This window comes from Odocoileus virginianus, chromosome 16 (assembly GCF_023699985.2).
Source record: "Odocoileus virginianus isolate 20LAN1187 ecotype Illinois chromosome 16, Ovbor_1.2, whole genome shotgun sequence".
In the NCBI taxonomy this organism is placed as follows: Eukaryota; Metazoa; Chordata; class Mammalia; order Artiodactyla; family Cervidae; genus Odocoileus; species Odocoileus virginianus.
In genome coordinates, this window is record NC_069689.1 from 52,812,177 (window position 1) to 52,827,577 (window position 15,401).

The 15,401-nt window shown below is 45.3% G+C and overlaps 1 protein-coding gene across 7 annotated transcripts in view; it reads right to left on the reverse strand.

Moving 5' to 3' along the window:
- SV2B (synaptic vesicle glycoprotein 2B) overlaps window positions 1–15,401 on the reverse strand; it is a 229,193-nt gene that overhangs the window by 42,094 nt on the left and 171,698 nt on the right. For all 7 annotated transcript variants that reach the window (XM_070478196.1, XM_070478203.1, XM_070478198.1 and 4 more), the window contains 4 exons: window positions 14,634–14,814; window positions 14,018–14,169; window positions 5,748–5,881; window positions 3,913–4,002 (listed from right to left, as the gene is read on the reverse strand). In XM_070478196.1, the coding sequence (XP_070334297.1) occupies window positions 3,913–4,002; window positions 5,748–5,881; window positions 14,018–14,169; window positions 14,634–14,814 (557 nt within the window). The remainder of the gene's footprint in view (window positions 1–3,912; window positions 4,003–5,747; window positions 5,882–14,017; window positions 14,170–14,633; window positions 14,815–15,401) is intronic.

The window sequence follows — 15,401 nt, forward strand, 5'->3', positions numbered from 1 at the left end:
AGGCATCTTTCATGTGGGAGATTTATGGCCTGTTTCAGGGAAGAAGGGGGAGCAAGGGGAGGTCAGAGTAACCTTTCTGCTGTTCTTTCCAACTCCTTCAGCTTACGAGATACACTACGCCAAGGTGCCATAATTTGGGGCTGTTATATCCTGAACCACATCAGCTCAAAGGCAGAGTGAGGAGGGCCACACCCGGGCTCCCTATGAGCACTGAGTCCAGCCTGCCCGACGGTCTTCCTCAAGGCCCTTGAGTACATTCAGTGTGATAACTCCACGGAGGGCGGCACGCAGGAGCAGAGCAAGGGACCCCATCCAGTGGGGCCGAGTATTCACTTCCCACTCCAGCCACAGCCCAGCAGTCTGAGGTTAGTAACTCTTTCCAGCCCTTTGTTTTTTTCCCTTTTTCCCCTGCCCCATCCAGTCATCTGCTTCTACATCATTAATATGATCATCAAGTCAGCATGATACCATGTAGGACCCTGTGGGGCTCCTGGGCATAAGGCCTTTCTGTGTCCCCCATTTCTTTGATTATAGGAAAGAGCCTTCATTCAGCCTCCATGACCTTCCCTGAGTTCCAATGGGCAGTTCCAAGCAGTCGTTAATTAGGGAAGGAATGAGAGATCAGGGAGAAACAATAGTGCAGCCTTGGAGCAAGGTCCTGTTTCCACATCAATGGAAATGCTCATAAGCATGTAGACCCCAGACTAGTTGGACCTGAAGGTTGATGATGCTGACTCCCACTTAACTCACCACCAACCCATCAGAAGAACGTCCACGAGCTGATCACACCCTCCTTGAGCAATTACTATGAAATTTCTCACTATCTTCCCATGTTGGGACACACATTTCTGAGGGCATTAGTGTGCTGTGGGCCCCCCTTTCCTGACAAAGCAATAAAGCTACTCATTTCTACTTCATCCGAAACTGTCTCTGAGATTGGATTCAGCACCTGTGTACAGAGCAGCTGAGCTTTCGGTGTCAGTTATGGAAACACTGAGTCCATAACCTTTCTGATTCCCTTTTCCTGCAGAGGGGTGAAAACTACTGAAAACAGAGTTAATGCCCAAGGACCTGGTGACCGGCACGCATGTTGGAGAAAGACAAAAGTCCAGGTCTCAGAGCCCTCTGCCCACTGACTCCTGCCCAAGCTTTCTTCCGGGGCATACACACCCTTCCTGAAATGAGGAGTTCTGGTCATGAAGTAAGGGCTCAGTTTCACCTTTGGAATTTGGGGTGTTGATTGATTTTCAGGCCAATATCTCATTTCTTAAAAGTTAGCTGTTTATGTTAGAATGGGTTGTTAAAAGAGAAAGTCAGACCACTTCTCTACAAAGGGGTCCCAGTCAGGCAACTCTGTGGTTGGCTTATTTTTTTTATTTAATTTTTATTGGAGGATAGTTACCTTATGATGTTGTATTAATTTCTACTATAAAACAAAATGAATCAGTCACATGCATGCGAAGTCGCTTCAGTCATGTCTGACTCTGGGACCCTGCAGACTGTAGCCCACCAGGCTCCTCTGTCTACGGGATTCTCTGGGCAAGAATACTGGAGTGGTTTGCCTTGCCCTCCACCAGGGGATCTTCCCAACCCAGGGCTCAAACCCCAGCCTTCTGCAGCTCCTGCACTGAAGGCAGCTTCTTTACCACTAGCGCCACCTGGGAAATCACACGTCTACACACATCCCCTCTCTTTTGGACTCCCTTCCCATTCCGGTCACCGCAGCGCATAAGTAGAGTTCCCGGTGCCATACAGCAGGTTTCCATTAGTTATCTATTTCGTACACAGTATCAACCTGCAGTTGGTTCAGAAGTGATCTTTCCAGGGGCAACCTTAGGAAAACCACTGTGTGTTAGGTCCTGCATGGGACAAGCAGAGTAAGACAGAGGTGGAAGGTCAGGGAGATTTATAGTTACAGGGACAGACACGCAAATGAAGTGGACAGTAATCTACCCAAGGAAGACTCCTCTTAGGAGAGTTCAGGGTTATTGTGGAATAAACACTGTACATTAATAAACTGCTTCACATGTGGGAAAATCCCTGGGAAATGGGCTCAAACTCAAAAGACATAACCTTCTTTGCATGAGTCAAGGAGAAAAATGTGCTTTATTCAACAGAGAGGATAGGGGAGGGGAGGGGACTAAAGAGGGAGAAAGGAAGAGGGGATGGGGAGAAGGAAGGAGGAGACCCTGTTCTCTGAGTGGTCGATCCTCTGCCCCTTCAGTCCATGCAGTTGCAAAGTTGGGCACAACTGAATGACTAACACATACACATGTATAAGAAAAAATTTAAGCTAAATGTTATACTATAAAACTCCTAGAGGAAAACATAGGCAGAACATTCTCCGACATAAATCACAGCAAGATCCTCTATGACCCACCTCCCAAAGTAATGGAAATAAAAGCAAAAATAAACAAACAAGACCTAATTAAACTTAAAAGCTTTTGCACAATGAAACTATAAGCGAGGTGAAAAGGCAGCCTTCAGAATCGGAGAAAATAATAGCAAACGAAACAACTGACAAAGAATTAATCTCCAAAATATACAAGCAGCTCATGCAGCTCCATACCATAAAAATAAACGACCCAATCAAAAGATGGGCCAAAGAACTAAACAGACATTTCTCCAAAGAAGACATACAGATGGCTAATAAACACATGAAAAGATGCTCAATATCACTCATTATCAGAGTGATATTGTGCAAATCAGAGTGATATCAGCAATCAAAACCACAATGAGGTACCATCTCATGCTGGTCAGAATGGCTGCTATCAAAAAGTCTACAAACAATAAACACTGGAGAGGGTGTGGAGAAGGGGGAACCCTCTTACACTGTTGGTGGGAATGCAAACTAGTACAGCCGCTATGGAGAACAGTGTGGAGATTCCTTAAAAAACTGGAAATAGAACTGCCATATGACCCAGCAATCCCCCTGCTGGGCATACACACCGAGGAAACCAGAACTGAAAGAGACACGTGCACCCCCATGTTCATCGCAGCACTGTTTATAATAGCCAGGACATGGAAGCAACCTAGCTTTCCATCGGGACATGAATGGATAAGAAAGTTGTGGTACATATACACCATGGAATATTACTCAGCTGTAAAAAAGTATGCATTTGAGTCAGTTCTGATGAAGTAGGTGAAACTGGAGCCCATTATACAGAGTGAAATAAATCAGAAAGAAAAACACCAATACGGTATGTTAACACAAGGAATTTAGAAAGATGGTAGCAACGACCCTATATGCAAGACAGGAAAAGAGACACAGATATAAAGAACAGACTTTTGGACTCTGTGGGAGAAGGTGAGGGTCGGATGATTTGAGAGAATAGCATTGAAACATGTGTATTACCATATGTGAAATAGATCACCAGTCCAAGTTCGATGCATGAGACAGAGCATTCAAAGCCAGTGCTCTGAGACAGCCCAGAGGGCTGGGTGGGGAGGGGCGTGGGAGGGGTGTCTGGGACCGCGGGACGCATGTACTCCCATAGCTGAGTCATGTCGATGTATGGCAAAACCACCACAATATTGTAAAGCAATTAGCCTCCAATTAAAATAAATAATTTTTTAAAAAGATGATTCTGAATACTATTAGACACATGTAGAATGTCTATGAGTGCTCTTAAATAATATATATTTATATGTAAATATATGTACATCTGGCTACCCCCGTATGAATACAGCTAGTTTTTTCCTTTGCTATTTTTGAGCAACTAGTGGTACCAAGAAGGAATCCATCAAAACACAAAAAATAATTATGATGCAGTAATAGGAATGTCAGGGGCTTTATTTCCCTTTTGACAAATTTTCCGCGATGTGCTTATGCAGTAAAATTGTTTTTTAACAAACCAAAGCAGTGAAGAGGAGAAGCCCCGCCCCGGCTGGCACAGGTGACCACGCACTCACCGTGAACACCTTCTCCGGTGCCCCCTTGGCCCTCATGTTGGTGTCGTGGACGTGCTTGAGAATCATCCAGGCTTCGTCGTGTTTGCCCATCTGGTGAAACCAAGGAGAGAGACATGAACAGTCCTTTGCTAATTAGAGGTGGAAAACCCTACAGAAACAGCAGGGTGCTGATACCCAAGTCTTGGCCATTGGCCATGGACACGTTACAGTCTACGGCTTCTGAAAAACCAGGTCAAGCCATAATCAGGCTGTGCCTTCGAGGTGTAAATACTGGGTATTATCATCATCATAGGCTGTGAGTAACTACCCGTAGTTTTAAGGTTGAATAGACTGCAGGTGGGAGCCATGATCCTCTCTGGCAGATTAAAGCCAAGACCCAACATATAACAGGTTCAATTGTGTCCCCCACGCCAAAAGATATGTTGAAGTTCTAGCCCTCAGTGCCCCAGAAGGTGACTTTATTTGGAAGTAGAGTTGCTGCAGATGTAATTAATTAAGATGAGGTCATACTGGAGTAGGATGGGCCCCTAATCCAACATGATTGGAAAAAGAGCCCAAGTGAAGACCTAGAGGCACTCAGAGAGAACGCCTTGTGGTGACAAAGACAGATTGGAATGAAAGAGCTGCAAGCCAAGGAGCATCCCAAATGTACGCAACCCATCAGAAGCTGGAAGAGGCAAAGTGAAGGTCGCCCTACGGCAGTGGTCCCTAACCATTTTGGCACCAGGGACCTGTGTCATGGAAAACAATTTCTCCGTGGGCCAGGATGCGGAGGATGGTTTGGGGAGGATTCAAGTGCATTGCATTTATTGTGCACTTTATTTCTATTATCACTACATCAGCTCCACCTCAGATCACCCGGCACTTGATTCCAGAGGTTGGGACCGCTGCCTTAAGGACTTCTGAGGGAGTGTGGCCCTGCAAACACCTTGATCTGGCACTTTTAGCCAACAGATCTGGGGGACAACAAATTTCAGTGACTCTGAGACACTCAGTTTGTGTACCTTTGTTACAGCAGTCCTAGAGAGCTAATACACATCAAAGCTTCTGAGATAAGCTTGGATTAAAAAAAAAAAAAAAAAAAAAAAACTTTTGCTGCATCTGCCCATGACCAATGGGATGAAAGAAGACATTCAACAAGAAAGTCTGCAGAAAGTTAGAAGGAAGCTTGTGAGTGGATGCTGAGAACTGGGGCTATAAGAGCCTTGGAGTCCTATCGCCCTTCCACCAGCCCTACCCGTCTGACCACTGCAAGCATGGAAGCCTCCACCACTACCATCAAGTTGGAAACATCTTAGGACTGTGGGAGCAGCCTTCTGGAGGAGAGAGGTCCTGAAAAGACAAGAATCTTGAAGGGCTGGGGAGCAGGGAGAGATCTACACCCAGTTCACCACAGTAGCAAGGAAAAAACTCCGTGCAGCTTTTTGTTTTTAACTTTGGGGGTTTTTTGTTTTGTTTTGTTTTCTGCCTCACAGCATGTGGATGTTAGTTCCCTGCCCAGGGATTGAACCTGTGCCTCCTGCAGTGGAAGCATGTTGTCTCAACCAGTGGACTGCCAGGGAAGTCCCCTTCATGCACCTTTGAAGGTCATCAGGACCTCTGGGGAGCATGGGTACCAGAAGCATCTTCGAGAGGGTGCCCTCCAGCTCCGCCCTGACTCGGGAAGCAGTGCCTCTGCTCTGCGCTCTGTGAGCTCGAGCCCCTCCGGCTCTGGTAGTCCTTGAATCTGGGCAGGCCACCATCACGATGGGTTTAATGACAGGCCAGGTCAAAGCCAGCCTGGGGCCAAGGGGCTAGGACAGCAGGACTTGCATGGGGTGGGGGCACTGACTCACCTCCAGCAGAAACCTCGGGCTCTCCGGCATGAACTTCAGGGCCACCATGGACACGGTGCAGGGCAGAGCGCAGACGATGACAAATACTCTCCAGCTGTGGAAGTGGTAGTTGCTGCCCATGCTGAAGCCCCAGCCTGTGAAGAAGCAGTCAGATATGCAGCACTATTTACAACAGCCAGGACACGGAAGCAACCTAAATGTCTGTCAACAAATGAATGGATAAAGATGCAGTATATATTCACAGTGGAGTATTACGCAGCCATAAAAAGGAATGAAACTGGGTTATTTGTATTGATACGGATGGACCTAGAGTCCATCATACCAAGTGAAGGAAGTCAGAAAGAGAAAAACAGATATAGTACATTATGCCTATTTATGCAATCTAGATGGAGAAGGAAATGGCAACCCAATTCAGTGTTCTTGCCTGGAGAATCCCAGGGATGCAGGAGCCTTGGTGGGCTGCTGTCTACGAGGTCGCACAGAGTCGGACACGACTGAAGCGACTTAGCAGCAGCAGCATGCAATCTAGAAATATGGTACAGATGAGCCTGTTCACAGGGCAGAAACAGACATAGAGGACAGACATATGGACACAGAGGATGGAATGAATTGGGAGAGTAGCATTGATATATATACACTCAGTTCAGCTCAGTCGCTCAGTCGTGTCCGACTCTGCAACCCCATGAACCACAGCACCTGTTCTCCCTGTCCATCACCAACACCCAGAATCCACCCAAACTCATGTCCACTGAGTCAGTGATGCCATCCAACCATCTCATCCTCTGCCATCCCCTTCTCCTCCTGCCTTCAATCTTTCCCAGCATCAGGGTCTTTTCAAATGAGTCAGCTCTTCGCATCAGGTGGCCAAAGTATCAGAGTTTCAGCTTCAACATCAGTCCTTCCAATGAACACCCAGGACTGATCTCCTTTAGGATAGACTGGTTGGATCTCCTTACAGTCCACAGGACTCTCAAGAGTCTTCTCCAACACCACAGTTCAAAAGCATCAATTCTCCAGCACTCAGCTTTTTTATAGTCCAGCTCTCACATCCATACATGACCACTGGAAAAACCATAGCCTTGACTAGATGGACCTTTGTTGGCAAAGTAATGTCTCTGCTTTTAATATGCTGTCTATGTTGGTCATAACTTTCCTTCCAAGGAGTAAGTGTCTTTTAACTTCACGGCTGCATCACCATCTGCAGAAATAGACACCTAGGGGGAAGCTGCTCTATAGCCCAGGGAGCTCAGCTCAGTGCTCTGTGATAACTTAGAGGGTGGCGCAGGGCGGGGGGAGGCTCAAGAAGGAGGGGGTGTGTGTATGCGTATGGCTGATTCCCTTCATTGCGCAGCATAAACTAACACAACATTGTAAAGCAACTATACTCCAATTGAAAATAGAGCAGTCAGAGTTTCTGACACTTGGTCTTAGAGTGACCTTCAAGAAAGTGAAAGTGTTAGTCCCTCAGTCGTGTCTGACTCTTTGCAACCCTATGAACTGTAGCCTGCCAGGCTCCTCTGTCCATGGGATTTTCCAGGGAAGAATACTGAGGTGGGTTGCCATGCCCCTCTCCAGGGTATCCTCCCAACCCAGGGATCGAACCCGCACCTCCTGCATTGCACGCAGATTCTTCACCATCTGAGCCATCAGAGAAGGCAAAGGAAAGCCAGATCAGGGCCTTAGGTGACCCAGGGTTTTGATGGGGGTCACTCTCACCCACGTCAAACAGTGATACGAGCTCTGGGTGATTCCGAAGCATAGGGCTTAGGACCACACTTTGAAAACCACCGTGAGTCATAACACCAATTTTTTTTTTTTAAGCAACTGAGCTTCTACGTTCAAAGGAATTCCATAATCATTGAAACAGAGAGGTGACTAGCTCCAACTCAGCTTTCATTATATTCAAAGTATTCCTAAAACTCGTTTTTGCAAATTGCCTTCAGAATCTACAAAACGTGATTTCAAACATCTTTACAAGTAGCAAATTTCCCTATCTCAGGGAACAATGACACAGTGGAAAGTGCCTGGACTTCTGCAGTCACATAGGTCAGAGTTCAAATCCTGGCTTTTTCACATCGTTATTGTTATGTTGGTGAGTTTTCACAGCTGTAGAATGCAGGTAATGGTACTTCCACAGATTCACTGTGTGTGAAAGCTCCCCAACAATCAATAATAACCCGCCTGCTTTTAGGGCAACTTTGATTTGTTTAGAAGTAGTTACAGGACATTTAGTGCCAAAGATGTTGAATAAAATAGGTGAATATCAGCAAATATCAGCAAAAGAACTGTTTTCTTTGAAAGCCAAAGTTATGAAATAGACTGGTTCTCTCAAGCCACTCAAAACAAACTCTGAAGACAATTCCAACAGCATTTCTGTTGTTTTTTTTTTTTTAAGATTCTGTTTTTTGACGGGGACCATTCTTAAAAAGTCTTTATTGGACTTGTTACAGTATTTCTTCTGTTGTTTGTGCTTTGCTCAGTCTCTCTGTCATGTCCGACTCTTTGTGACACCAAGGACTGCAGCCTGCCAGGTTCTTCTGTCCATGGGATTCTCCAGGCAAGAATACTGGAGTGGGTTGCCATGCCCTCCTCCAGGGTATCTTCCTGGCCCAGGGATCAAATCCAGGTCTCCCCCATTGCAGGCGGATTCTTTAACCATTTGAGCCACCAGGGAAGCCCATGAGTACTGCAGTGGGAAGGCTATTCCTTCTCCAGGGGACCTTCCCAACCCAGGAATCAAATCAGGGTCTTGTGCACTGTCCGTGGATTCTATGCTTTGGATTTTTGGCCTCAAGGCATGTGGGATCTTCGCTACCCAACCAGGGATTAAACCTGCACCCCCTGTATTGGAAGGCAGTCTTAACCACTAGACCGCCAGGGAAGTCCCCCAATAGCATTTCTTAAAAAGACCTAACTTTATAAATAAATAGAGTGATTTCTAAAGCTCAAAGGGTAAACATTATTCTGCTGTAAAATCTCTTTTCCATTTACTTGAAAAATACACTAAATGGCTAACTCCAGAGTGGGAGGTTTATGTCTTGAAGTCTATTACTCACCACTGCAGTTCAACTTGTCCTACTTGCCAGAGATTCCTAATATCTCTTTGTTTCTGCAGATATTTCTAATTCTATTTGCAGAGTGAAAGGACTGGCCAGAGAGAATCCCAGGTGAAAAAGCACGGAACTGTGGCCACTTTTACACAATGGCCACAGAACATAATACGCGTAATACATCCAGCCTTCTCAATCAGAATCAAACCTCTTTGTGCACAGCCCGTCCTCCCTCCGATATCACTGGGGTTTGCTTGTTTATTTTAATTTTAATTAAAAAGCCTTTCCTTTCTCCTGGGAGTGACAACTGGAAGAGGAAGATGAAACCATAGGAAGATTTTCACATCCTCAGCTCATGTTCAAAAACCATTCTGGCCTAACTAGAAATAAAGTTGATCAAAACCACACAGCCATCCAACTCAGGTGGGTAACAAGAGAAGAAGAACAGAAACAGGTATCTTTAGAAAGTACTCTGCCTCAGAGAGATATTTTTTTCTTAATGATAATATGTGCAAATTATCCAAAATCCATTATTCCCTCATGCCTCTCTGGTTTTTACGGTGACTTAGTAACCTGTACTTCATTAGGCACATCTTCGGGGCCTTAAATTAAATAAAATTAAATAGTAAACTGCTTCCAAATATATGGAACAACTGCTAATCTGGAGACAAGGATTGTCCTGTTCACTGATCTTTTAGCTTGCCCTACTTTTTCTCCATCAGGATCTCACAAACAGCTGGCGCTGCTGACTACAGTGGGAATTAATCTTCCATAATATAGCCACTTTTTTCAGGGCTGTGCCCATGACTTCCCAGAAAAACATTTTGAGCTTTGTAATTTTCTTTCTTAATGACTCCATCACCCAAATTCCTGGTGCCAAGACCTCACATCATTTCATTCCGGCAAAAGCAATTAAATGGTTTGTACAAGTTACATACAAACATTCAGTCTCCTTTCTGGATCACCCCTGCATTTGTCCCTGCTGAGTGGAGGCGATGTTAGAGGATTAATGTCTTAGGTCTATTAAAAAAAAATCAAATAACTGGTTCACTGTGGACAAAACATCTGGTTCTGGTAAAAATGAAGCTTAAGATAAATAGTCACTCCTGTTACACTGTGATTTTAGTCTACCATATTTCTAGGATGGCTTGCCCTCAAGTAAATGTGTGTTTCAAGCCTTCAAGCCCAATCCTCCAAGAGGCTAGTATTTTTAAATGGCATGTAAAAGCCACAGATTTCATACAAGCATCAGTTCAGTTCAGTTCAGTCACTCAGTCATGTCTGACTCTTTGTGACCCCATGGACTGCAGCACATCAGCCTATCCTGTCCATCACCAACTCCCGGAGCTTGCTCAAACTCATGTCCATTGAGTCCGTGCAGCCATCCAACTATATCATCCTCTGTCATCCCCTTCTCCTCCTGCCTTAAATCTTTCCCAGCATCAGGGTCTTTTCCAGTGAGTCAGTTCTTCGCATCAGAAGGCCAAAGTATTGGAGTTTCAGCTTCAATATCAGTCCCTCCAATGAATATTCAGGATGGATTTCCTTTAGGATTGATTGGTTGGATCTCCTTGCAGCCCACAAAAGCATATAAATAGGAAAATATCCTGTCCACTTGGAGTAGGATATTTAAGCACAAGCCCTGCTATCAGCCAGCAGCCTTATGGCCCCTCTGCCAAGGGCATCCCATTAGGTCTTGATCAACAAGTTCCCAACCTGAATTATTTTATTGCTTCTTTAAAAACCAGACACCCAGACATTGGCACATGTTAGTGTGTAAAGTGAAGTGAAAAAATGACACAGTTTGTAGTGACTACTGTGGGCTGCTCCCCCACCTCACAAAATCTTTCCAGTCCTTCCCCACTGGGTTGCAGACTTGAGGTTTGGGTGGGACTAGCCCCACCCTCAATGCTAGGGATGGGGAATGAAGTATATGAAACCCTCAGTAGCTGGCATCCTCTGGGGTTTAGTGATTGGCTGAGGTGAGCATGTGACCTAAGCTGATCCAATCAGAGGGAAGCCAAGAACCTTTGCTCATTGGTTGGTTGTGGGGGCAGTTCCCTTACAGAACAAGCAGTCTGCAAACAGGGCTAGAATTGCTAATACAGCTTAGCGGGAAGCCAGCCCAAGTACTAGAATCATCTCCAAAATTTTCTCGACATTCTTTGCATCCCAAGAACCGCTGGCTGTTAGGGCTGGCACAGATCAGATCTCTAGAGTCAATTCCCTTTGCTTCTTTCTCCCTTCATTTTATAGATGAAGGGACCAAGCCTGGACAAGCTAGAGTGACTTGTTCCAAATTACACAGCCCTGCTATTTTGACTCAGCTTTTATCCAGAGTCTATTTGTTCCCCTCCCAACAAATTTTTCTCATTCAATTTATATGTAGAAATAGTTTCTTATCGTTAACACATTTGGATCAATGACCAGGGGAAATGATGTTATATTAATAGCAAGGACAAAAGCAATTCCTTGGACCCATGTAACCAACAGCCTGGATAATTAAAGTGTGCCTTTGGGGGAAGGGTAGAATGCAGAGCCTAATATGGGGAATAATACAGTTTTGTATCTAAAATTATGAAAAACTGCCTGCGTGCGTGCTTAGTCACCTCAGTTGTGTCCACCTTTGACCTGATGGACTGTAGCCTGCCAGGCTCCTCTGACCATGGGATTCTCCAGGCAAGAATACTGGTGTGGGTTGCCATGCCCTTCTCCAGGGAGAACTGCCTATGGTAACAGAATTACCTGGAAAACATCAACTCTTTATTTCATTGTTTCTGTTCATATTTCTCTCTCTCTTTCTGATACAAAATCCAGGGGGATATGGTCTCAAACCCGTTTCCTCTGGCTTCAGGGCACACAGCTAGGTCACACTCCCAGTGTCCTTTGGGTCGCATTACAGATCTGGGGCCAAGGGGATGTGAGCAAAGAGGATGTGATCCACTTCCTACCCTGCCCTTCAAAAGCACCCACATGCAACTGCCCATGCTGTTTTCCTGAACCAGCATCTAGGTTACATGCTGAAGAGGGGAGACACACCCTGGGAGGAACCTGAGCCCTAAGACTACTGAGGAGCAGAGTTGCCCACAGATCAGAAAGACCAGCCAGCTTTGAAGGAGGGGAAATGTCTTTGGTATTAAGCCACTGAGATTTCAGGGTTGATCAGGTTCTCAGGGTAATATACCCAGCATCTCCTTAACTATACCAATCCAAGAAGATTGCTTCTTCTTAAAAAGATAATGCTGAAGCCTCCCTTAGCCCAGAACAGACACCAGTGAGGGTTAGATTTAAAACAAGCATGCCAAGAGAAAAAGGAACCCTCCTACACTGTTGGTGGAGATGCAGATTGGTACATCCACCTATGGACAACAGTATAGAGGTTACCTAAAAAACTAAAGATAGAATTACCATATGATCCTGCAATCCCACTCCTGGGCATTATCTAGAGAAAATCCTAATTCAAAAAGCTACATGCACCCCAGTGTTCATAGCAGCACTACTGCAGTAGCCAAGACATGGAAGCAACCTAAATGTCCACGGACAGCTGAACGGATGAAGAACATGTGATATACATTACGGAATAATGCATGCATGCATGCTAAGTCACTTCAGTTGTGTCTGACTCTTTGCAACCCTGTGGACTGTAGCCCACCCAGTCTCCTTTGTCAGCAGGATTCTCCAGGCAAGAATACTGGAGTGCATTGTTATGCCCTCCTCCAGGGTATCTTCCCCACCCAGGGATCAAACCCACATCATCTCCAGAGGCTCCTGTATTGCAGGCAGATTCTTTACCACTGAGCCACCAGGGAAGCCACACTATGGAATATTACTGAGCCATAAAAAATAATGAAATAAGGCCGTTTGCAGCAACATGGATGGATCCAGAGATTATCAGACTAAGTGAAGACAGAGAAAAACAATTATCCTATGATATCGCTTATATGTAGAACCTAAAAATGATACACATGAACTGATTTCCAAAACAAAACAGACTAACAGACATAGAAAACAAATGAACGGTTTGTTCAATGAAGGGCAAAGTGGGGAAGGGATAAGCTATAAGTTTGAGATCAACATATACACACTACTATATATAAATTAAATAACTATTAAGGACCTACTATATAGCATAGGAACTATATTCTATATTTTGTAATAAACTCTATGGGGAAAGAATCTGAAAAAGAATAACTGACTCACATTCCTATACACCTGAAACTAACACAACATTGCAGATAAACTGTACTTTGATAAACACACACACACACCAAGGAGGGGAATGGGTAGAGGAGTGTTGGTTAACTTCAGGGGCAGCTGTCTGCTCTTGCGTGTGGTCTGCAGGATTCTAGATGATGGCAAAGCCTACACCCATAATCAGCAGTGTGCCAAAAATAATTTTGAAGGACGTTAATGGCATTACCCAGGATACTCCAAAGGCATAATCGAATTCAAAACTGCTGCCTTCTCCCTACTTTACCCTTAATAAAATCCAACAGTGAAAATTAATGTTGCCAAGTCTCTGTCCTGAAAATCCAGTTTTCGCAATTAACCAAGATAATAAAATTGTCTCGGCTGAAACCAAGACCTTGTCTGTAAGGGCTGCTCCGTGTCTGCAACCAAGAGGGACAGCAGGAAGTAAAATGGAAAATACACCAGAGCACTGCCAATGAGGGAGGGGGCGTCAGGACTCAAGGTCATGCCAAGGCCACGTCATCAATCTGGCCGAGTTACCAACTTCTTGGCCTCTGCTACAGCACCTGTAAAAAGGAATTACTGAGCCTAACTTATTGTGAGGAGGAGAACTGGAGATGAAGTTTGCTTTAAAGGGCTTCCCGGGTGGCTCAGATGATAAAGAATCCACCTGCAATGCAGGAGACCCAGGTTCGATCCCTGGGTTGGGAAGTTCCCCTGGAGAAGGGAATGGAGCCTAGTTTGCTGTGAGGAAGAGGGCTGGATAGAAGGTCGAAATTCTTTTAAATAAAAGAGAGGAAAGGAGAGAAGGAGGGAGGAAGAGAGGGAGGGTAGACTCTTATTTCCAGACAGACGTGTACTGAAATTAGCAACGAGTCTCCAGTGCTGGAAGTTCTTTAGAAAGATCAAGGTTGTACACAGGAACTGTGTGTGAGAGTGTGGGATTCAGCCTGAGGACAGGAAATGCTGTGCAGATGCAGGTATCTGGGAACGAAGGCCCCTCGGCCCTTTGAAGCTGTCTGCACTCACCGTAGTGCGGGATGATGCTCCAGGCCATGGCAGATGCGTAGATGCCACCAGTCATCCAGAAGATGCCCAGCCAACTGAGATGCTCTCCTCGCTTCTCCCGGGACAAGAATTCAGAAAAATAGGCAAACACGATGGGCAGAGCACCCCCAATACTGCAGAGAAAAAAACGCCAGAAAGGAAGAACCAAGTCAGACACTAAAAACAGTCAGACCAGGAACGCAATTGCCTTGTCCCGCCCTTGGGCCAAGTGGTAAAACCACCCAGTAAATTCAAAAGACCAGCCTAAGGCAGCGTTAGGTTCTTTTGACCTTATCCACTGACTTTGCAACCTAACTCCTTTCTAAGATTCAACCTTAACACAGTATCTTGGAAGTCACACAAGAATTCAGGAACTTACCTGGTGGTCCAGTGATTAAGACTCTGCCTTCCACTGCAGGAGGCATGGGTTCAATTCCTGGTTAGGGAACTAAGGTACCACATGCCGTGAGGTACAGCCAAAAGTTTAAAAACAGAATTCAGTTCAAGGTTTTCTGGAGGACCACTCAGAGGCGGGGTACCAGGATGGATGGATGGTCTGGGGGCAGGAGGGGCCCGCTGAACCTCTGTGATTACGTACCCTATGCCTGAGATGAGTCTGCAGAAGAGGAAAGCTCCATATCCCTGCACGAAGGAGGAGAGGGAAGCAAAGGAAGCGTTGATGGCCAGGGAGATGCTGAGGACTCGCTTCCTCCCCAGCTTATCAGCCAGGCCCCCCAGGACAAAGGCTCCCCCCATCATTCCTAGGTAGACTATCAGCCCTGTGAGGAAGAGAAAGAGAGAAGGGAGGGTGGAGAGAGGAGACAAGAGATTAGAGACCATGCGATGTTTTAGAAAACATGATACCCATCTTAATGTATCCGAGAAATTCTGTGTCACAGACATAAAAGGTGGAGTGTGACAGATGTCGACGGCAAATTAGACATGTTGGACAAATGCGACTCCTGAGGAATGCTATTCAGAAAATAACAGCCTCACCAGGTTGACACATATGTACACGTGCTAAAATAGATCAACCAGAACTGGGTTTGACGTACCTTTCTTTGAAATGCGTAATGTGCAGCTGAAGGAAATTCTGTCATTTTTATTTTTAAACAAAAAAGTGGCAGTGCCTCAAATGTCCTTACCTGTGGGGTTGTGCTTAAAGACAAATTTCCCAGGAAAAAGTGTGGTGAGGCAGGTATGGGGACCATTGGGAAGGAAAAGACACGATGAGAGTGACAAGAGCAGTTACCAACAAGACAGTTCATCTTACTAAACCCCCAAGCAGGACCTTTTCCAAGCCACAACCCACGCTCAGATTTCCTTTTTTTTTATTGGACTATAATTACTTTAAATGTTGAGATTT